General features: G+C 46.7%; 2 protein-coding genes across 4 annotated transcripts in view; one reads left to right on the top strand and one right to left on the bottom strand.

Annotated features, from left to right (window-relative positions):
• The window catches only part of cntrob (centrobin, centrosomal BRCA2 interacting protein), a 92050-nt gene extending 91489 nt beyond the window's left edge, over positions 1-561 (bottom strand). For all 3 annotated transcript variants that reach the window (XM_072258428.1, XM_072258430.1, XM_072258431.1), the window contains exon 1: positions 210-561. The gene's annotated coding sequence lies outside the window, so the exon portion shown is untranslated. The remainder of the gene's footprint in view (positions 1-209) is intronic.
• trappc1 (trafficking protein particle complex subunit 1) lies at positions 339-23139 on the top strand. Its single transcript, XM_072258433.1, has 5 exons — positions 339-559; positions 2722-2820; positions 12245-12315; positions 13549-13687; positions 22694-23139. The coding sequence occupies exons 1-5, from the start codon at positions 482-484 to the stop codon at positions 22820-22822; spliced, it is 516 nt and encodes a 171-aa protein (XP_072114534.1). The 5' UTR covers positions 339-481; the 3' UTR covers positions 22823-23139.
• Positions 23140-23588: the final 449 nt, after the last annotated feature.

Consider the following 23588-nt stretch of genomic DNA (forward strand, 5'->3'; position numbering starts at 1 on the left):
CATCTCCTGCTCCCACCAAACTTCAATGCCCCCATCACCACACACATCTCCCTCCCTCGGCCTTCCTCATATTCTCCTCCCGTCCTTCACCCTCTCTCCCTTCTCTTCCATCCTTTCCTCCCACTCCTGAAGCCCACACACATCCCCCTCTCTCCCTTCCATCCTTACCTCCTGCTCCTGAACCCCACACACCTCCCTCTCATCCTTACCTCTCTCTCCCTCTTTCCCTCTTCTTCGTTCCCCCGCTCCCTCTCCCTCTCCCTCTCCATAGCAACCGCCTCTGCCGTCTCCTGCGACCGCAGCCCATGCAGGACCCTAACCGTCAACCCCGCGGCTGTCCGCTGCACTGCCTGCGGCCGCTCCCACCGAACCGAGGCTGTTCATCTCTCGCTGCGCTCCCAGTCCACACCTTTCCCCTGCTTGCCGCAAATGAAGCACCACCCAGGACACACTGCAGGGGGTTCCGGGGTGGCGGTGCGACATGGTGGGTGCAGGAAGGTCCCCGGAACGGGCTGGCCAGCGCGGCGCCGGAGTCCGGAACGACAGCGGGGCTACTGAGGTAAGGAGGGAGGGTTGAGAGGGTATCTGGGGGGGGAGGGGAGAGAGGGTATCGGGGGGAGGGTTGAGAGGGTATCGGGGGGAGGGGAGAGAGAGTATCGGGGGGGAGGGGAGAGAGGGTATCGGGGGGAGGGGAGAGAGGGTATCGGGGGGAGGGGAGAGAGGGTATCGGGGGGGAGGGGAGAGAGAGTATCGGGGGAAGGGTTGAGAGGGTATCGGGGGGAGGGTTGAGAGGGTATCGGGGGGGAGGGAGGGTTGAGAGGGTATCGGGGGGAGGGTTGAGAGGGTATCGGGGGGGAGGGAGGGTTGAGAGGGTATCGGGGGGAGGGGAGAGAGGGTATCGGGGGGGAGGGGAGAGAGGGTATCGGGGGGAGGGGAGAGAGGGTATCGGGGGGAGGGGAGAGAGGGTATCGGGGGGGAGGGGAGAGAGAGTATCGGGGGAAGGGTTGAGAGGGTATCGGGGGGAGGGTTGAGAGGGTATCGGGGGGGAGGGAGGGTTGAGAGGGTATCGGGGGGGAGGGGAGAGAGGGTATCGGGGGGGGGAGGGGAGAGAGGGTATCGGGGGGAGGGGAGAGAGGGTATCGGGGGGAGGGTTGAGAGGGTATCGGGGGGGAGGGGAGAGAGGGTATCGGGGGGAGGGTTGAGAGGGTATCGGGGGGGAGGGGAGAGAGGGTATCGGGGGGGAGGGGAGAGAGGGTATCGGGGGGGAGGGGAGAGAGGGTAGGTGTTATCTGCCCCCGTCCCAGGAACGTTCCTAACCGCTGCTGTCACCGTGGTTGCTGCCCCACCCCTCCCCGACACAGCAAGATCCCACCAGGTGATCATCCAGGGGATGAGGAGTGAGTGGTAGAGGGGGTTAGCGGTAGGGAGGGGGAGAGTTGTGAGGTGGTAAGGAGAGGATGAGGGAAGCTGGGGCTGGAGGGGAGAGAGTGTTAACAGGTGACGGTGTGGGGTGGGAGGCGGGGAAAGCATAAAAACAGACTGGTAATTTCTTGTTAATGCGAGATTATACAAAAAAAAACACAACTAGGCAAAAAATAAAGTCCCATTTCGGTTTAAGGTAGTCATAGCGTTGCGATCAGAGTTGTGTTAGCCGGCTCGAGAACGGAATGGTTATACGGAACGCAAGATTCTGCAGATACTGGAAACTCAGAGCAACACAGATGAAATGCTGGAGGATCTTAGCAAGTCGGGCAGTATCTAATAAACAATCGACGTTTCGAGCCGGACCCTTCATCGGAACTGGAAGGGAAGGGGTAGAGGCTTTTATTGTCACGTGATTAGTGTGTTATCCAGACAGACCATAGCCTACACAAGTACGTTGAGGTAACGAAAATGGGAAAAGAAGAATACTCAGAGAGGAATAACGGGGGGCGGGGGTGTACAGTATGAGGGGCTGATGAGGAAGGAGTGGGCAGAGGGAGGGGATTAAGCTGGGAAGGGGCAGAGGATGAGGAGTGAATTGGGAGGTGCAGATGGGAAAGAGAGTGGAGGGGGGAAGGGAGTAATAGTTTGAGGGGTAGAGGTAGAAGGTGAACAGTGGAAATAGTGGGTGAAAGGAGCCAATGAGGGGATAGTTGAAGCAGCGGAGACAGTCCTGGGACATTGTCAGATTATTCCATCATTCCCCTTCCGCAATATTTGTTGTTATCAGTGATGTTTTCCTAGGGCTGGCGATCCCCCTTGCATAAAACACTGGCATTGCATCAGTATTCACGATGTATGAATGCATCTGACCCTAGGGGCACAGAGTGGGAGGGTGCCCGTGCATTTAAAGATACCACGGTGGAAGTCTGGAACCAGAGGAAGGTAAAGGTCTCAGGGTCGGAGGTAATCGAGGACACGATCAGGTGTATATTTACTGTTTTTTGGGGCTAGCTATGCTATTACTGTTGTAAAGATGTGTGTGAGCTGCCCTTACATTTATTTATCATGAAACAAACAGTACCTCCTGCCTGATGGTGGTGGTGAGAAGAGAGCGTGGCCTGGATGTTGAGAGTCTTCGATGATGGATACTGTTTTCTTGTTGCAGTGTTCCATATAAGTATTATCAATGAAGATCTAAAAAGGAAGTGAAAGTTGCCTTTTTTTAATTAAACCAAGTGTGTGTGTGTCTGTCTCTCTCTCTCTCTCTCTCTCTCTCTCTGTTTTATCTCTCACCAGATGACAGTTCACAATCTGTACATCTTTGATCGGAATGGAGTCTGCCTGCACTACAGTGAATGGAATCGGAAGAAACACGCCGGCATCTCAAGGGAACAAGTGAGTGATATTAATGTGCCTGTTGGTTTACTCCCCTCCAAAAATCCTGATCCTATTCTATTTCCTTCATAAAGAGATTTGCTTTATCTATCTGTCGCACGTGCATCAAAACTACAAGGAAACACTTAGTCTTGTGTCAGTGATAAGCTCCGTCCGAGGATTTGCTGGGTCGGCCTGCAAGTGGTGCCACGTTCCAGGGCCAACATGGCAGCCCACAACATACTGTACATCTTTGGGATGTGGGAGGAAACCGGATTCACACAGTGTTGGAGATCAACTAAATTTTAGGATACAAATGGAACAAACTTGTGGGATAAAGGAAGGGGACGTGGAGGGAACCCACACCAGTCCTTATCGAGGGGTAGCTGGGAAAGGGTGAGCAGCTTCAAGTTCCTGGGTATCAACGTCTCTAATGATCTATCCCTGGCCGAACATAGTGATACAATTACAAAGAAGGCATGATAGTAGCTATATTTTATTAAAGTTCAAAGTAAATTTATTATTACGGTACATGTATGTTACCATATACAACTCTGAGATTCATTTTCTTATGGACGTACTAAATAAACCTACAGAATAATAACTATAGCAGAATCAATGAAAGACCTCCCAACTAGGCGTTCAACCAGAGTGCAGAAGACAAACTGTGTAATTACAAAAAGAAGAAACAATAATAATGAATCAGTAAGCAGTAAATATCAAGAACATGAGAAGTCCTTGACGAAGGATGTGGGAACCAGCGTGGCAGTATAGATAGTGGAGAGGTTGTGGAGACGAATGTTGTTCAGACCTCAAAGTCAGGAATAAAAAGATTCAGCATGGAGCAACTATTGTCCTGAGCTGCGTACACTTCAATGCAAGAAGTATAGTAGGAAAGACAGATGAGCTGAGGGCATGGATCAAGACGTGGAATTATGAAATGGTAGTCATTAGTGTGATTTGGTCACAGGAGGGTCAGGGCTGACAGCTCAGTGTCCTGGGGTTCCATTGTTTTAACCGTGACAGAACTGGAGGGGTTAAAGAAGGAGGGGTAGTGTTACTCTGCTCAGTCAGACCAACTGAAGATCTTGTCTAGTGATGAGTTATTGGTGGAACTGAGTAATAGGAAAGGTACGACTAATGAAGCTATATTCCAGACCACGGAGGGATTTAGAGGAACAAATTTGTAGAGAGATCACAGACTCGTACAGGTTTTTAGAGAAGGTGATTTTAACTTTCCACATATTGACAGGGACTCCCATATTGTAAAAGGACTAGATGAGATAGAGTTTGTCAAATGTATTCAGGAAAGTTTTCTTAATCAGTACATGGAGGTCCCAATGATAGAATATGTGAAACTTGATCTGCTATTGGGGAATGAGACAAGGCAGGTGAGAGAAGTTGGTGTAGGAGAACACTTTGCATCTAGAGATAACAATGCCATTAGTTTCAATGTAAATATGCAAAAAGATAGGTCTAGTTGACGAGTTCTAAATTGGAGGAAGGCCAATTTTGATGATATCAGAAATGATCTGGCGAGTGTGGATTGGGGCAGGCTGTTTTCCGGCAGAGATGTACTTGGTAAGTGGGAGGTGTTTAAAAGTGACATTTTAAGAGTACAAAGCTTGTATGTGCCTGTCACAAAAAGGTAAAGATAGCAGGTATAGGGAACCTTGGTTTTCAAGAGGTTTTGAGACCCCGGTTAAGATAAAAAAAGGGAGGTGCATAGCAGGTATAGGCAGGTAGGAACAAATGAGGTGCTTGTGGAGCGTAAGAAATGCAAGGGAACACAAGAAAGGAATCAAGAGGGCTAAAAGAAGGCATGAGGTTGCCTTAGTAGACAAAGTGATGGAGAATCCTAAGGAATTCTACAGAAATGTTAAGAGCAAAAGGGTTGCAAGGGCCCTCTGAAAGATCAGTATGATAATCCATGTGTGGAGCCAAAAGTAATGGGGAGATCTTAAATGCATTTTTTAAACCTGTATTTAATCAGGAGATGGACACAAAGTCTGTAGAAGTAAAGCAGAATAGTAACAAATTCATAGGCTATACAGATTATAGAGGAGGTAAATTAAGGTGAATAATTCTCCGCTGATAAGGTATTCCCTTGGACACTGGGGGAGGCAAGTGCTGGAGGATTGGAGGAGAGCCAATGTTGTTCCACTGTTTTGGAAATACTTTAAAAATAAACCAGGAAATTATCAGCCAGTGAGCCTGGCATTAGTAGTGAGAAAGTTATTGGAAGGTATTCTAAGGGATATATGAGTATTTGGATAGACATGGACTGATTAAGGATAGTCAGTATGGCTTCAAGTGGGGTAAGTCATGTCTGACCCAATTTTATAAAGTTTTTTGAGGAAGCTACCAGGAAAGCTGATGAAAGCAAGGCAGTGGGTGTTGTCTATATGGACTTTAGCAAGGCATTTGACAAAGTCCTGCATGGGAAGTTGGTCAAGGAGGTTCAAGATGAGTTAATAAATTGGATTAGATGTTGGCTTTGTGGAAGAAGCCAGAGAGTAGTGTAGATGTTAGCCTCTTTGATTGGAGGCCTGTGACTAGAGTGCTACAGGGATCAATGCTGGGACTGTTGGTGCTTGTCATCTATGTCATTATTCAGGATGATAACGTGGTTAACTGATAAGCAGATTTGCAGATGACACCAAAATTGGGGTGTAGGAAGACTTATCATGGCTTGTCGCGGGATTTGGACCAGCTGAAAAAATAAGCGAAAAAGTGGCAGATGGACTTGAATGCAGACAAGTGCAAGGTTTCGGTAGCACCAACCAGAGTCAGTGTCAGGGCACTGAGGAGTGTGGTAGAACTAGGGGATCTGGGAATACAGGTTCATAATTCATTGAAAGTAGGGTCATAAAGAAAGCTTTTGGCGCTTTGGCCTTCATTGAATACAGGAGATGGGATGTTGATGTGTGAGGCCTAATTTGGAGTATTGTGTGCAGTTTTGGTCACCTACCTACAGGAAAGAAGTGAATAAGATTGGAAGAGTACAGAGAAAATTTACAAGGATGTCGCTGGGTCTGAAAGACCTGTGTTATATGGAAAAATTGACGAGGTAAAGACTTTATTCCTTGGAATATAGAAGACTGAGCCCAGATTTAATAGAGGTGTACAAAATTATGAGGGTTTATAGATAGGGTAAATGCAAGCAGGCTTTTTTGGGTGAGGCAACAACTAGAAGTCATGGGGGAAGGTGGAAAGGTGAAAAATTACAGGAGAACATGAAGGGAAACTTCCTCACTTTCGGTATTGAGAATGTGGAATGAGCTGCCAGCACAAGTGGTGATGCAAGCTCGATTTCAACATTTAAGAGAAGTTTGGATAGGTACATGGATGGTACAGGTATGGGGGGTGGGGAGGGGAGCTCGATTTCAACATTTAAGAGAAGTTTGGATAGGTACATGGATGGTACAGGTATGGGGGGGAGGGGAGGGGAGCTCGATTGCAACGTTTGAGAAGTTTGGATAGGTACATGGATGGTACAGGTATGGGGGGTGGGGAGGGGAGCTCGATTTCAACGTTTGAGAGAAGTTTGGATAGGTACATGGATGGTACAGGTATGCGGGGTGGGGAGGGGAGGCTACGGTCCTGCTGCAGATCGATAGGAGTAGGCAGCTTAAAATGGCTGGCACAGACTAGATAGCCGACAGGGCTGTTTCTGTGACTCTGTGGAAGTGAGTCGTTTTATTAGGAGTTTGGAATGTCACCAAGGACACTGGCGAATTTCTGCAGATGTACCATGGAGAACATCCCAACTGAGGACATCACCGCCTGGTGAGGCAACACTTGTGGGCTGCTCCCAGCACACACATTCGGACTGTGTAAACGATGGATTTTACTGTGTGCTTCAATATACACAAGACATATCATCATCGTCATCATATGCCATGTTATATGACATGACAGTCATGGTCTATAACAGTGGTCCCCAACCATTGGGCTGCGGACCGGTACCGGGCTGTAAAGAAATGATATGATTTGACGATATGAAACAATATGAGTCAGCTGCACCTTTCCTCATTCCCTGTCACGCCCACTGTTGAACTTTAACGCACGTGAGGTCATCAGTGACCCAAGACATGCAAAGGAATGGGTCCGTGACCCATTTGTGAATGTTTCTGGTGAATCCTCCATGTCAGCAAGGGAAAAAGATCAACTCCTCGAGCTTGCAGATGAGGGCGGGCTGAAAAGTATGTTTGACACAACATCTCTGCCAGCATTCTAGATCAAAGTCAAGGCTGAATATCCTGAGATAGCCACGAAAGCACTGAAAATGTTGCTTCCATTTCCAACATCATATCTCTGTGAAGCGGAGTTTTCTGCAATGAATGCAACGAAAACTAAATTGCGGAATAGACTGGACATAAGGAACCCCCTTCGAGTATCGCTGTCTCCCATCACCCCTTGATGGGACCGTCTTGTTGCAGGGAAACAAGCCCAGGGCTCCCACTGATTCAGCGATATTGGTGTGTTGCAATGATTTTATATGTTCATACAAGGAAAATATGCGGTGTGTTTAATATCCAAACGTTACTTAAAATGTTATGGTGCTATTGACATGTGACTTATAATTCAGTGGTCCCCAACCTCCGAGCCGCGAAGAATGCAGCGGTACAGCAGTAGCCAGAACGCACCCAGCATATCTTTAAGAAAAAAGCCGAAATAAACAAGCTAATTGATTAGGCGCTGCCCGACGCGTAAATGTTGGCCCAGATCAGAATCGATTGCTGATTGCGTTGCCTCTGATCTGGGCTGACATTTACGTGCCGGGCGGCACCTAATCAATTAGCTTGTTTATTTCGGCTTTTTTCTTAGAGATGTGCTGGGTGCATTCCGTCTACCGCTGCACCCTGCATTCTTCGCGGCAATGTATTGGTCCGCAGCCCAGAGGCTTGGGACCACTGTGAAAATATGCACTGTGTGTTTAATATTAAATTCATTAGATAAACCCCTTTAGAAATGAAATTGAGTGTATTAGCCGCTGCTAAGTGACTTATAGTTGACTTATCACCTATATTCCAGTCGTCACTAACACCCCACCCGGTCGGCCGGTCCACAAGAATATTGTCAATATTAAACTGGTCCACGGTGCGAAAAAGGTTGGGGACTCCTGGTCTATAACCATGATTGCTCTTGGCAAACTTTTTTACAGGAGTGGTCTGCCTTTGCCTTCTTCTGGGCAGTGTCTTTACAAGATGGGTGACCCCAGCCATTATCAATACTCTTCAGAGATTGTCTGTCTGGCTTCAGTGGTCGCATAACCAGGACTTGTGATATGAACCAGCTGCTCACACGACCAACCACCACCTGCTCCCATGGCTTCACGTGACCCTGATCAGGGGGCTAAGTCGGTGCTACACCTTGCCCAAGGGTGACCTGCAGATTAGTGGAGGAAAGAAGCACCTCACACCTCCTTTGGTGGAGATATAGCTCCACCCTGCCACCCTGTGACAAATAAAGCTAATCTAATTTCAATCTTTTCAGGAGAGAAAGTCGAAAAAAATCTCACTCTTGTAGCATGATATTTCTTCAACACAGAGCTAACAATAAATCATTATCTACCTTTTGAATATAGTCAAGCAAATTTACAGAATTACATATTTCAACAGTTCCTTCCCACAGAAGTTGCTCAATCTGCTGGGTTTTATTTTAATTTTATACAGGGAAACAGCATGGTAACAGGCCTTTCAGACCCAAAGGGCCAACACCCATGTGACCAATTTACCTACTAACCTGGACATCTTTGGAATGTGGGAGGAAATCGAAGCACCCAAAGCATCACAGGGGCCAAAAGTACAGGCTCCTTTTCAGACAGCAGCAGAATTGAACTCGAGTTGCTGGTGCTGTAATAGCATTACATACCATGTCACCTCCTCCAGTTATTCCAGCACGTCGTTCGTGCCGGTACATATTCCACCAAACACGTGGCTCGAGTCCCCTAGAGGCAGCATGATCATTTATCCAGCCTCCTCTGATCTTCTAAAGCTGTGGTGTGGAAGTTCAAATGGTTCAATTTAATATCAGAGAACGCATACAGTGTGCAACCTTCAGTTCTTACTCTTCACAGACACCTCTACCAAACAAAAAAACCCCAAAAAATGATTGAATTGAATTTTCCATTCCACAACGTGAGGGAGTAAAAATCTTTGCGTTATGACTCCATCACAATGTACAGACATGTGAGTTTGTAAGTCTAATGGCTTGTCAAAAGAAGCTGTCCCATGGCCTGTTGGTTCTGACTTTAATGCTGCGGTACCATTTGCCAGACGGAAGCAGCTGAAACAGTTTATGATCGGGGTGACTACAGTCCCTGATGATCTTCCAGGCCTTCTTTACACACCTGCTGCTGTAAGTGTCCTCAATGGAGGGAAGCTCACATCCAAAGATGTGCTGAGCTGTCCGTACCACTCTCTGCAGTGCCCAGCGATCAAGGTTGGTGCAGTTCCCGTACCAGGCAGTGATACAGTCAATCAGGATGGTCTCAATGCCCCTGTAGAAGGTCTCGATGACTTGGGGGCTCATGGTGAGCTTCTTCAGTGAAAGAGACGCTGTTGTGCTTTTTTGCCACAAAGCCAGTGTGTACAGTCCGGGTGAGATCATCAGTGATATCTTTATTGAGGAGTTTGAAACTACTCACCCTCTCAACTGCAGAACCATTGATGTTGATCGGGCCGAGCCTGTCTCCGTTCCTCCTGTAATCCACAATCACTCTTGTTTTTTGGACATTGAGGGAGAGATTGTTATCTTGGTACCACTGTGTCAGGGTGTTAACCTCTCCTCTGTAGGCTGTCTCATCACTGCTAGAAATAAGACCGATCAAAGTCGTGTCATCTGTGAATTTGATAGTAATATGAAGAATCCCCAAGCTCCCTCCCCTCCCTCACACAAGCAGCAGCAGAAGAATCAGCCCCCCCTCCACCTTCCCCACTTGCACCAGCTGAAGCTCTAACCCCCCCCCCACTATTCAAGCAATGGCAAAAACCCCAGAGACCTTGATGTAGAGTCCATCAAAAATTACAGTCCATAACCCAACACTTGAGTATCTTAGATAGGCTCTCTCTCACCAGCAATGGAGAGAGAGAGGTCGCTCCTGCACCAACTACGAGCGCTGAGACCAACAGCTCACTGTTCTGATGTTCAATCTGCTGCGCTACCCCCCCAACCAACTCCGACTCAAGGACTGACAGGCTCTCACTCACCATCAAAAGAGAGAGAGAGATCACTGGGTACAGGGACCTTCGTCCGACAGCAGTGCACACCGCCAGCTGTTCCGATCTTTCAGTCTCCCGCTATGCTTCAGTCGATTAAATCGGCGAGAAATCAGATCATCCACCGGGTGCACGTCTTCTAGGCTGCTTCTGGAGATATCTAAAATGATTCCAGGATTGAATGGCTTGTCATATGAAGAGTGTTTGATGGCTCTGGGCATGTATTCACTAGAATTCAGAAGAATGAGAAGTGACCTCATTGAAACCTATCAAATGGTGAAAGACATTGATTGAGTGAATGTGGAGAGGATCTTATGGTGGGAGAGTCTAAGACCAGAGGACACAGCCTCAGAATAGCGGGGCATCCTTTGAGAATGGAGATGAGGAGGAATTTCTTTAGGCAGAGAGTGGTTAATCTGTGGAATTTGCCACAGGCAGCTGAGGAAGCCAAGACTTTATGTATATTAAAAGGCAAAGTTGATAGATTCTTGATTGGTCAGGGCATGAATGGATATGGGAAGAAGGCAGGAGATTGGTGCTGAGAAGAAAATTGGATCAGCCATGATGAAATGATGGAGCAGATGCGATGGGCCAAATGGCCTAATTTTGCTCCTATATGGTCTTATATTGAAACACCATGCCGCACAGCCGGTCTGAGAACCCACCACTCACAAAGGATCATAGGTTGACCTGTAGATCACTGGAGTGAGTACCTGTGGTTGTCGAGTTTCTGTTGTGTATTGGTGAGGGGTGATTGTAGGGATGGGGAAAGTAGCAGGTGACTAACCTCCTCAAGCCCAAGATGGTTGCTTATGAAAGTAAATGGTGCACAGGTTGGCTTCTGACTTTGCATCCTGCTGCTTTTTGTGGGCATGCTATGTTGGTGCTACCCAGCTGGTGGTGTGGTGGCATCTGCACTGGACTTCGAGGTGAGTGGTCCTGGGTTTGAAACCAGCTGGCTCCTTGCACGCTTTCCTTCCATGCTGGGTTGAGCATTTAGCTAGCAACTCAACCTCGTAAAAAACAGCCACGGTTGTGCCACAAAGGCATGGAGGGAAACAACATCCATGATAGAGTTGTGGCAACAGTTCCAGGCTGCCTCCAACACAGTCTTCAGACACAAAACTACATATGTTTCTATGTTTCAATGTACATGTGACAAATTAACTCAATCTCTAGTCACTATAAAGCGAATCTCTCTCTACCAACTAGTCAGCTGTACCCACCACCAGTCCTGTTTACACTGGACACAAGCAGAAGAGCTGGAGACTGAGCATCGGCAGCTACGTGCTGAAGGCTGAAGTTCCTCAGCATCTCTTCGCCCATGGCTGAGGGTAAAGCTGTTTACAGGAAGCAGGAAGGCCATTCTGCACTTCCTGCACTCTCCCGCCTGAGGCCCATATCCCGTGTTCCAACATCCACAGGTTTTAGGCTTGGATGTTCTTCAATGTCCCTGGAATGGAGACACTCACAACCTTCAAGGCCAAAGACATTTCCTCTCATAAGACCGTAGGATCTTTCAACCCCATTTTGCTGCCTTCTCCCCATAAGCTTTTACGCCCTGACCAATCAAGAACCTGTCAATCTGTATCTTTAACGCATCCAGTGATCTGGCCTCCACAGCCACCTGTGGCAATGAATTCCAGTTTCATCACCCTCTGGCTAGAGAAATTCATCTGAGCCTTGCTTCCAGTCTATTTATCCTGAGAAAACAGTCTTCCAGTACTCGCCCTACAGAGCCCTCTGTTTATTTCAGTGGAACCAACTCCTTTTCTAAACAAGCCCTGATGCATTGCACTGTATGTTTTGATGTACATGTGACAGATAAAGCTAATCTATATCTTTAAGACTCTGTAACTTACACCATAAGACAAAGGAGCAAAATTAGGCCATTTGGCCCATCGAGTCTGCTCCATCATGGCTGATATATTATCCCTCTCAACCCCATTCTCGGGCCTTCTCCACATAACCTTTGACACCCTTACTAATCAAGAACCTATTAACCTCTACTTTAAATATACCCAATGACTTGGCCTCCACAGCCACCTGTGGCAATGAATTCCACAGATTCACTTTCCTCTGGCTAAAGAAATTCACCTCTGTTTTAAAGGGATATCCTTGTATTCAGAGGCTATGCCCTCTGTTCCTTGACCACACATTATTGGAAACACACTTTCCATGTCCACCCTATTCCATTGATTGGCTATGTTTGTGCCTTCCAGGAATACCAGCTGATGTATGGGATGCTGTTCTCTATCCGGTCCTTTGTCAACAAGATGTCTCCTGTTGATCTGTATCCTTCACTGAACTCCTTCCATTCTGAGCCAAACCTCTTTGCTCATCTAATATTGGCAGAGTTCATCATGACAAATTGTCCACAGTAGAGAGATCTGCTGCCTCACTATTAGAGTTGGGCCAGGTATAAAGTCAGACACAGAGAGAAGCTCCCTCCATGCCGTCCCATCACACACTCCCAGAGTCAGACACAGGCTGAAGCTCCCTCCACACTGTCCCATCACACACCCCCAGGGTCAGACACAGACTGAAGCTCCTTCCACACCGTCCCTTCACACACTCCCAGGGTCAGACACAGACTGAAGCTCCTTCCACACCGTCCCTTCACACACTCCCAGGGTCAGACACAGAGTGAAACTCCCTCTGCGCTGTCCCATCACACACTCCCAGGGTCAGACACAGAGTGAAGCTCCCTCTACACTGTCCCATCACACACTCCCAGGGTCAGACACAGAGTGAAGCTCCCTCTACACTGTCCCATCACACACTCCCAGGGTCAGACACAGAGTGAAGATCCCTCCACATTGTCCCATCACACACTCCCAGGGTCAGACACAGAGTGAAGCTCCCTCTACACTGCCCCATCACACACTCCCAGGGTCAGACACAGAGTGAAGTTCCCTCTACACTGTCCCATCACACACTCCCAGGGTCAGACACAGAGTGAAGCTCCCTCTACACTGCCCCATCACACACTCCCAGGGTCAGACACAGAGTGAAGCTCCCTCTACACTGCCCCATCACACACTCCCAGGGTCAGACACAGAGTGAAGCTCCCTCTACACTGTCCCATCACACATTTCCCTTCGCTGAGTGAAGCTCTGTCTACATTGAGAAGTGACTTGATAGAGGTATAACAACATAATAAGGGGCATAGATAAAGTGGAGAGCCAGTTCCTTTTTCTCAGGGTGGCAATGACTAATACCAGAGAACGTCTGCTTCAGGTAAGTGGTGGAAGTTACAAGGACGAGGTGTCAGGCAGGTTTTTTACAGAGTAACAGGTGCCTGGAACGCACTGCTAGGGGTGGTGGCCAAGGCTGATATTTAAGAGCCACTTAGGGGTCTTACAGAGGCACATGGATGAAATTACATTGGAATGTATTGGACTGTGTAGGAGGGAAGAGTTAGATTGTCATGGGTAGGATAAAAGGTTAGCTAAGCAACATGGGCTGAAGGGTTCGTACTGTGCCGAGCTATTCTGTATTCTAGATCTTTAACATTACTGATCAGTAAAGATGGTTTCCTGTCATTCCAAACGAGCAAGTACAAGTTGCATTACTACGAGACAGCAACGGGACTGAAGATTGTGATGAACACTGACCTAGGTGTAGGGAATATCAGGGACGTTCTCAGCCAGATATACAGCACGGTAAGTCCTTTCAAATCTCCGGTTCGCTCATCCCAGCATCTAGACCCCAGGTTAATGCTCTGTGGTTTCCGAAGTTGCCCAAGGTTTCAGACTTTATCATTACCCCCTGCTTCTAAACAGTCTTTGTTCAAGTCCCACTCCTGGATGTGTAGTAGATCATCCAGAGCAAGGGTTCCACAGACCCCTCGGTCAATGGTAGCAGTGCATGGCATAAAAAAGGTTGGGAACCCCTGATCTAGGTTGACATTCCCACCGAGGGAGTGCCGCACTGTCAGATAAAGGGTAAAGATCCCATAGCAATCACGAAGAGTGCCCAGCAGCTCAGGCAACATCTACAGAGAGTGTTGGACAGCCAGTGTTCCAGACTGAGAACCTTCATCTGAGTCGACGATATTTTCCTCCACAAATGCTGCCAACTCACTGAGTTCTTCCAGCACTTCTTTGTGTGTGTGTGTCTGTCTGTCTCTCTCTCTCTCTCTCCCCCTCTCTCTCCCCCTCCCTCCCCTTCTCTCTCCCCCTCCCTCCCTCCCCCCCCCCCCTCTCCTTTCTCCTCTCTCCCCTCTCTCTCGATTCCAGCAGTCTCTTGTGTCTCAACAGTCATTATGGGAGGACCATCTGAGCAGTCCCCTACAGTGATTAGGTCCTGATCTAGTAGATGTACTGTATTCTGCCTATAGTTCGTTGACCAGTGGTGTCCCACAGGGATCTGGAGTAGATTGATCGTGGAGTAGATCACAAGGGTTGTCACAACATTGTGGTACGAAGGGCCTGAGCTGTGCTGTACAGTTCTCTGTTGTTAATTGTTTGTTTGTTACGTGCCATGTTGTATGATATGGTACATGACCATGATTGTTCTTGGCAAATTTTTCTACAGAAGTGGTTTGCCATTGCCTTCTTCTGGGCAGTGCCTTTACAAGATGGGTGACCCCAGCCACTATCCATTATCAATACTCTTCAGAGATGGTCTGCCTGGTGTCAGTGTTTGCATAACCAGGACTTGTGATCTGCACCGGCTGCTCATGGCTTCATGTGACCCTGATCCCGGGGGGGGGGGGGTGCTAAGCAGACACTACAAGCGTGATCTGCAGGCTAGTGGAGGAAAGGTGCACCTCCTTTAGTAGAGGCGTATCTCCACCTTGCCAACCCTGTTCTGAATCATCATCACCAAAAATGGAAGGTTGGCTGAGTATAAACTGATTGCTGGGTTTTCTGTAAGTATTATTCATGTGCATTTCTTTACCTGAGGCATTCAAAGGTTAATTTAATATCAGAGAATGTATACAGTATACGACCAAATTTGTACTCTTCACAGACCTCCATGAAACAAGAAACCCCATAGAATGCATGATGGACACATCAAAGCCTCGAAGTTACCCCACCCTTAGCACCCTGAAATGCAAACTTTTCTACCTCAGTTGAATGAACCAGGGTGTGGGGTCAGTGTTATATGTGAGGTAGGCAGGAATCAGTTGTAGGGTGGAATCTAATGAAGTGGGAAGGTTTACATATACAATTACAGGTGACGAGATGGTGCCAATAAGTGGTGACTCTTTGCGTTCAGGACTACTACAGCTGAAATCCACAGACACAGCCATTGGTGCGTCGGTAAGCAGCGTCATATTCCGATGTTTAAAAAATTATATCAATATTCAAAATCAGCAGATCCCGGACTGCAGGCTCGGGTCACAAGTGAAGTTCCTCTTTAAGAAAATGGAAAAGTGGAAAGTGTGCCAGGCTACAGGTATGACAGGAACTCAGAGACCTTGTACTCCCACTCCTAGCTATCCTGTTGGCGAATGTACAGTCTCTGGAAAATAAACCTGAAGACCTCAGAACAAGATTGCAATACGAGAGGGACATCAGGGACTGGTGAATACTTTGCTTTACAGAAACATGCCTCACCCCCACCATTTTGGATGCAGTACTGCAGCCCGATGGCTTTACCATTCTCCACGCAGATAGGTCTGATGAGTCTTTTAAAAAATAGAGGAGGTGGAATATGCTTCATAATCATTTCATCTCGGTGCACAGATGTCGCGGTTCTGTTCAATTCTGCTCACATAACCTGGAACACCCAACAAGACTAGAAAAAACAAGCCCTGACAAAGGGCGGATGAGCTCCTTGTGAGCCAACGGCCATCTTCTGTGGAAGAGATTAAAGCCTCACCACGTATCTACGAATCGTACGCTATGCACCTAGTTAGGAGAGACATGATGAACTTGGGCGCTGCACCGTGTGCCTGGACCTGCCCGAGGCCTCGGCCGAAGGAAGAGCCAAGCTCAAAGAAGCGGCCGCGGCTGGAGGCCAACACGGCCTCGGGCTCGAGTTCGGCGGGGCGGCGGTGGCCAGCGAGAACAAACTGGAGGAGGGGCTGTACTCGGTGCTGTCGCAAGATCGAAAAAGATGGAGGTGCATAGCCGCCAACCCCAGATTCGGGATGGCACCCTCTGACTGACTGACTGAACCTGGAACATCACACGGTCAGATGTCATCCATTTTATCTGTTGAGGGAGCTTTCCACCATCATCCTGGTAGCAGTGTACATTCCCCCTCAGGCCAATGCCAAGCAGACGCTGAAGTAGCTGAGCACTGTGATCAGCAGTCATGAAACAGCACACCTGGAAGCTTTCCCTGTCATTGTAGGGGATTTGAAGAAGTCTCTGAACAACTATCACCAACATATCACCTGTGGAACCAGAGGTGCCAACATACTTGGCCACCGTCAAGAATGCTTCCATGCCATCCCACCATCACACTTGGAAAGTCCAATCACCGGGCTGTACTTCTACTCTGGGAGTATAGGTAGAGACTAAAGACTGCAGCATCAGTGGTGAGGACCAAGAAGGTATGGTCAAGAGAGGCAGAGAGCATTGACAGGACTGCTTTCAGTCGATGGACTGAACAATATTCAGGGGTTCATCTTCAAGTCTGAATGAATATGCCACAGTTGTCCCAGACTTCATCGAGACCTGTATGGATGAGTGTTTGCCTTCGAGAATATGCCAGACATACCCAAACCAAAAACCATAGATGAACCAGAATATTTGTAGTCCGCTAAGGGCTAGTTGCTGTGACATTCAAGACCAGTCATCGAGAAGTCCGGGTACAAACTACAGAAGACTTTTAAGAGCAAAAAAAACCAATTTCAATTGAAGTTAGAGATGGAATCGGATGCACGTCAGCTCTGGCAGTTTGTAGCCATTACTTCCTAAATGGCAAAACCTAACGTCATAAATGATTGTGATGCTTCACTCCCAGGTGAGCTCAATAACTTTGAAAGGGAGAATAAAACTAGATCTGTGGAAATCCCTCTAGCATCTGGTGACTATGTGAACTTTGCCTGAGAGGCCGATGTCAGAACATCTTTCAAGAGGGTGAACCCTTGCAAGGCATTGATGTGTACCTGGTAGGGCACTGAAAATCTGTGCCAACCTTCTGGTGGGAGTGTTCAAGGGCATCTTCAATCTCTCACTGCTACAGTTGAAGGTTCCCACCTGCTTCAAAAGGGCGACAATCATTCCACTGCCCAAGAAGACTTTCGCCCAGTTGTACTCATGTCTGCTGTGATGAAATGCTTTAAGAGGTTGTTTATGGCCAGAATCAACTCCTGCCTAAGCAAGGAACTGGACCTGCTGCAATTTGCCTGTCACCACAGTGGATACAATCTGAGTGGCTCTCCACTCGGCCTTGGATCACCCGGACAATAACAATACCTACATCAGGCTGCAGTTTATTGATTACAGCTCAGTTTTCAACAAAATCATACCCTCAGTTCTAATCAACAAGCTCCAAAACCTGGGCTTTGTTTACCTCTCTCTGCAACCAGATCCTTCCTCACCAGGAGACTGCAGTCAGTGCAGATCAGAAATAACATCTCCTCCTCGTTGATGGTCAACACTGGTGCACTTCAAGGGTGCATGCTTAGCCCACTGCTCTACCCCTCTACACCCACAACTATGTGGCTAGACACAACTCAAACGCCATCTATAAACTTATTGACGATACCACTGTAGCTGGCAGAATTTCAGACGGTGACAAGAGGGTGTACAGAAGTGAGATATGCCAGCTAGTTGAGCGGAGTCACAGCAACAACCTTGTACTCAGCATCAGTAAGGCCAAAGAATTGATTATGCACTTCAGAAAAGGGAACAAAACACACACCCGTCCTCGTAGAGGGATCAGCAGTGGAAAGGGTGAGCAATTTCAAGTTCCTGGGTGTCAACATCTCTAAGGATCATCCTGGACCCAACATGTCAATGAAGCTACAAAGAAGGCACGACAGCAGCTATATTCTTCAGGAGTCTGAGGAGATTTGGTATGTTACTTAACTGGTTCCATCACTGTCTAGTATGGGGGTGCCACTGCGCAGGATTGGCAAAATCTGCAGGAAGTTGTGAACTCTGCCAACTCCATCTTGGCCACTAGCCTCCCCCTGCCCCCCCCACCCCCCCCAGCATCGAGGACACCTTCAAAAGGTGATGCCTCAAAAATGCCATCATTAAGGACTTCCATCACCTAGGACATGCCCCCTTCTCATTGCTACCATCAAGGAGGTACAGGAGCCTGGAGAGAAACATTCAAATTTTCAGGAACAGCTTATTTCACTCCACCATCAGATTTCTAAATGGACATTGAACCCATGAACACTACCTCACAATTTTTTTGCTCTCTTTTTGCACTATTTATCTGATTTTTAAATATATACTTATTGTAATTTATAGTTATTATTTTTATTATTATGTATTGCAAGGTGTTATTGCTGCAAGATAACAATTTTCACAACATATGCCGGTGATATTAAAGCAGATTCTGGTTCCGATTCAGGTTTCCAGTTGCGAATTGCAGCTTTACATCGAAGCCAGAAGTCCCCGTAACTCCTGATTATCTCTTATTCCGTATACAAGGCCATAAGACATAGAATAGAATTAGAGTCTGTTACGCCATTCGATCATGGCCAATTTATTATCCCTTTCAACCCTATTCTCAGCCTTCTGCCTGAAACCTTTGACACCCTTCCTAATCAAGAAGCTATCAACCTCCACTTAAATACACCCTTTACAGCTTGGCTTCCACTGCCATCTGTGACAACAAAGTCACAGATTCACTACCCTCTGGCTCAAGAAAATCCTCCTCATCTGTGTTCAAAAGAGACGTCCTTCTATTCTGAGGCTGTGGTCCCTGGTCCTAGGCACCCCCACTTGAGCAAAAAGTCTCAGGCACATATATAAAGGTAGGGTATCCAAGACTTGTACACAGTACTGTATTTATCAATGTAGAGGAAAGAGCAAATTTGAAATCTGACAGGAGCAAAGGATTTTGGGAGTGGTGAGGGTGGAGCGCCATGGGATGTGTGCGGGATGGGTGGCAGAGAAGCAGTGCCAAGGGTAGCGGGTGGTGCGGATGCAGACACACCCAGCCGTGAGACACCAGGCAAGGTAATTTTTATTCCAAGCAATTGGTTTATTGATCATTAAAAATGTGTCTCCTGTGCTTCTCCCCTCTCTTCCCTTTTTTCCAACCATGGTTCCCTTCTCTCTGCCCCCTTACCACATTCAGTCCACAATACAGACCCATATCAGAATCAGGTTTATCATCACTCACACCTGTCATGAAATTTGTTGTCTGCGGCAATACAGAAAGTTACTACAATACTGTGCAAAGTCTTAGACACCCTAGCTATATACAATATATGTGCCTAAGACTTTTGTACAGTACTGTAGGCTTTTCAATACTCAATAGGTTTCATGAGATACCCCGTCATTCTTCTAAACTCCAGCAAGTACAGGCCCAGAGCCCTTGGACATTAACCCTTTCATTCCCAGGATCATTATAACCATATAACAATTACAGCACGGAAACAGGCCATCTCGGCCCTTCTAGTCCGTGCCGAACTCTTACTCTTACCTAGTCCCACTGACCTGCACTCAGCCCATACCCTCCATTCCTTGTGAACCTCCTCAGGAGCTCTCCAATGCTAGCACATCCTGTTTTTGGATATGACCCTGAAACTGCTCACAGTTTTGGGCTGGAATTTAACTGAGAAGTTCCAGTGGTTTATATGTGTGTGTGTATTTGCTTTTATATTCTAATCCTCCCTGAACCCCTAGATTAGGATCCACCCTGTAACACACTCCTCCCATGCTCTCTTCTCGCTGCTGCCATCAGGAAGAAGGTACAGGAGCCCCAGGACTCTCACCACCAGGTTCAGTAACAGTTACTACGGCTCAACCTTCAGGCTCTTGAACCAAAGGAAATAACTTCACTCAACTTCACTTGCCCCATCATTGAAATGTTCCCACAACCATTGGACTCACTATCAAGGACTCTTCAACTCATGTTCTCGATATTTATTGCTTATTTATTATTATTATTATTTCTTATTGTATTTTCACAGTTTGTTGTCTTCTACACTTTGGTTCAATGCCCAGATTGGGTGGTCTTTTATTAATTCTGTTATGGTTATTATTTTATTATGGATTTATTGAGTATGCCCATAAGAAAATGAACCTCGGGGTTGTATGAAGCTTTTTTAAGTATATAAAGGGTTAAAGAGAGCTGAGGGTAGATATAGGACCAATAGAAAATGATGCTGGAGATATTGTAATGAGAGACGCGGGGCAGCAGAGGAATTGAATGCGTATTTTGCATCAGTCTTTGCAGTGGAAGATATCTGCAATACACCGGACATTCCAGAGTGTCAGAGAAGTGAAGTATGTGCAGTGAAAATTACGACTCAGAAGGTGCTCAGGGAGTTTAATGGTCTGAGGATGGATAAAACCCCTGGACTCGATGGAATGCAGCCTCGGGTTCTGAAGGAAGTAGCCGGAGGGATTGCAGAGGCATTAACAATGATCTTTCAAGAATCGATAGATTCTGGCATTATACCGGATGACTGGAAAATTGCAAATATTACTCTGCTATTTAAGAAAGGTGGGAGGCAGCAGAAAGAAAACTATAGATCTGTTAGCCTGAGGTCACTGGTTGAGAAGTTGTTGGAATTGATTGTTAGGGATGAGATTACGGAATACCTGGAGGCACATGACAAGATAGGCCAAAATTAGCATGGTTTCCTGAAAGGAAAATCTTGCCTGACTAACCAACTGCAATTTTTTGAGGAAATTACAAGCAGAAAGACAAAGGAGATGCAGTGGATGTGGTGTACTTGGATTTTCAGAAGGCCTTTGACAAGGTGCTGCACATGAGGCTGCTTAGCAAGATAAGAGCCCATGGAATTACAGGGGAGTTACTAGCATGGGTGGAGCATTAGTTGATCGGCAGAAAACAGAGTATGAATAAAGGGATCCTATTCTGGCTGGCTGTCGGTTACCAGTGGAGTTCCACAGGGGTCGGTGCTGGGACTGCTGCTTTTCACGATTTATGTCAATGATTTGGACTATGGGATTAATGGACTTGTGGCTAAATTTGCCGATGATACAAAGATAGGTGGAGAAGCAGGTAGTGTTGAGGAAACAGAGAGCCTGCAGAGAGATTTAGATAGTTTAGGGGAATAGGCAAAGAAGTGGCAAACCAAATACATTGTTGGAAAGTGTATGGTCATGCACTTTGCCGGAAAAAATAAAGAGCAGACTTTTATTTAAATGGGGAGAAAATTCAAACTGCAGAGATGCAAGGGGACTTGGGAGTCCTTGTGCAGGATACCCTAAAGGTTTACATCCAGGTTGAGTCGCTGGTGAAGAAGGCGAATGCAATGTTGGCATTCATTTCTAGAGGTATAGAATGTAAGAGCAGGGATGTGATGTTGAAGCTCTATAAGACACTTGTGAGACGACACTTGGAGTATTGTCTGCAGTTTTGGGCTCCTTTTTTTAGAAAAGGTATACTGACATTGGAGAGGGTTCAGAGAAGATTCACAAGAATGATTCCAGGAATGAAAAGGTTACTGTATCAGGAACATCTGGCAGCTCTTGTGCTGTATTCCCTGGAGTTCAGGAGTATGAGGGGGGAATCTCATAGAAATATTCCGAATGTTAAAAGGCCTGAACAGATTAGATATTTTCCATGGTAGGGGAGTCTAGGACAAGAGGGCACGACTTCATGATTGAAGAACATCCATTTAGAATAGAGATGCAGAGAAATTACTTTAGTCAGAGGGTGGTAAATCTGTGGAATTTGTTGCAACGAGAGGCTGTGGAGGCCAAGTCCGGGTGCATTTAAGGCAGGCAGGGCATCAAAGGGTATGGGGAGAAGGCAGTGGAGTGAGGATGACTGGAAGAATTGAATCAGCCGTGATTGAATGGTGGAGTAGACTCAAAGGGCCGAATGGCTTACTTCTCCTGTATCTTATGGTGACTTATATGTACTTTGATAAGAAATTTACTTTGGAACTTCATTATCTTTTTATCACTGGGTGTTATTTTAGAATAATAGATAGCTAGGAGTCAGTTGCAGAGTGGAATCAAATCGAAGATTTCAGTGAGAGGGAATTTATATATAGAATAACAGATCCCTGTGAATGAGTTACAGACTGAAATCTAAATAATTTCAATAACCTGGAGAGTTACAGGCCGGAACTAACCTACGATTCATGGCATTTGTATAAGACAAATACCCACTCGGTTTTGGGCTGGATTCGGTAGGGCGTGAGGATTTAGATATATAACTACAGATTCCCAGGAGTGAGTTAAAAGCTATAACCTAATTGAGGGGTTTAGATATAGGAATGAATTACAAAATAGAATCTAATCCTGGGATTTGTGCAGTTTACAAAGGACAAGAGTTACTCAGGAGTCAGTTTCAGTCTGGAATTCAGTGAGGAGTTCAAGTGGCTTACATGTATGGAACAACAGGTATTCATGATGAAGGGCCTTGGCCTGAAAAGTCCACTATTCTTCTCCTCCATAGATGATGCCTGACCTGCTGAGTCTGCCCTGTGTGTCGCGCTGGGAGTGAATAACTGGCTGAAATGTAAACGAGGGGTTTGGAGTTTGTATATGCAGAACAACAGTAAACCAGCAGTTCTAACTGAAATTTTCTGTCTCCTGTAGATCTTCGTAGAGCTGGTGGTGAAGAACCCACTGTGCAGTCTGAATGAGCCAATCCAAAGCGAGCTGTTCCGCTCCAAACTGGACAGTTTTGTTCGTGGGCTGCCCTTCTTCTCAGCGCGTGCAGGCTGAGCCCAGGCCTAACTCTACTTCGCAGCCTTGTTTGCCAAGAAGTATGAAATAAAGTCACCTCAGGACACTCTGGTGCTTCGACAGGAGGTTCCATCAGAGAATCTGCACACGTACTGGACATTCGTCACTTTCCCATTCGGAATTCCCTTTGCTTCTTGTTCCCTTCATGTCTACGTAGTGTTACAGAGATCTTGTTCTCGGTGAAGGAATCCACTTGTCTTTGTTTGCTGAACTCAAGAACTGGCTTCTGTCACTTCCCTACCACCTTTAAGTTAAATAAATCTGACAAAGGTATTTAAAGGGGAAGTGTCTTTGTCAACCTTGAGCACCAATGGTGTAACTCGCTCACAATGTCTTCGCAGTGAGTGTACACCCACACTGTTCAGGGTAGAGTATTCCCACAGTTCTCCAGCTGGAGGACACATATCAAAGAAGGACTTGAGGCCTAAGTTATAGGGAGAGACTGGGCGGACTGAGACTATTCCTACGGGGTATTGGAATTGGTTTATTATTGTCACCTGTACCAAGATACAGTGACAAGCTTGTTTTGCATACTGTTCATACAGATCAAATCATTACAAAGTCCCTTGAGATGCTGGTTGTCCAGGATGACAGGAAACCTGTGCGGGAGAGTTTATAAAGTGGAAAAGCCATTGCACTGGGACAGTTCCACTCCCTTGACCTCAGAAGTCCAAGTCCAGTGGAACGAGCAGTTATCACAACTCAGATCTTCCTTAGTTGCAGTTGATGACCTTGACATCTCCTG

The sequence above is a fragment of the Mobula birostris genome, chromosome 5 (assembly GCF_030028105.1).
Source record: "Mobula birostris isolate sMobBir1 chromosome 5, sMobBir1.hap1, whole genome shotgun sequence".
In the NCBI taxonomy this organism is placed as follows: domain Eukaryota; kingdom Metazoa; phylum Chordata; class Chondrichthyes; order Myliobatiformes; family Myliobatidae; genus Mobula; species Mobula birostris.

Coding starts and splice junctions, on each gene's coding strand:
- trappc1 (XM_072258433.1), top strand. CDS start 482: ATGGTGGGTGCAGGAAGGTCCCCGGAACGGGCTGGCCAGCGCGGCGCC. Junction 2,821..12,244: donor CCGGCATCTCAAGGGAACAA/GTGAGTGATATT, acceptor TGTGCCTTCCAG/GAATACCAGCTGATGTATGG. Junction 13,688..22,693: donor TCAGCCAGATATACAGCACG/GTAAGTCCTTTC, acceptor TGTCTCCTGTAG/ATCTTCGTAGAGCTGGTGGT.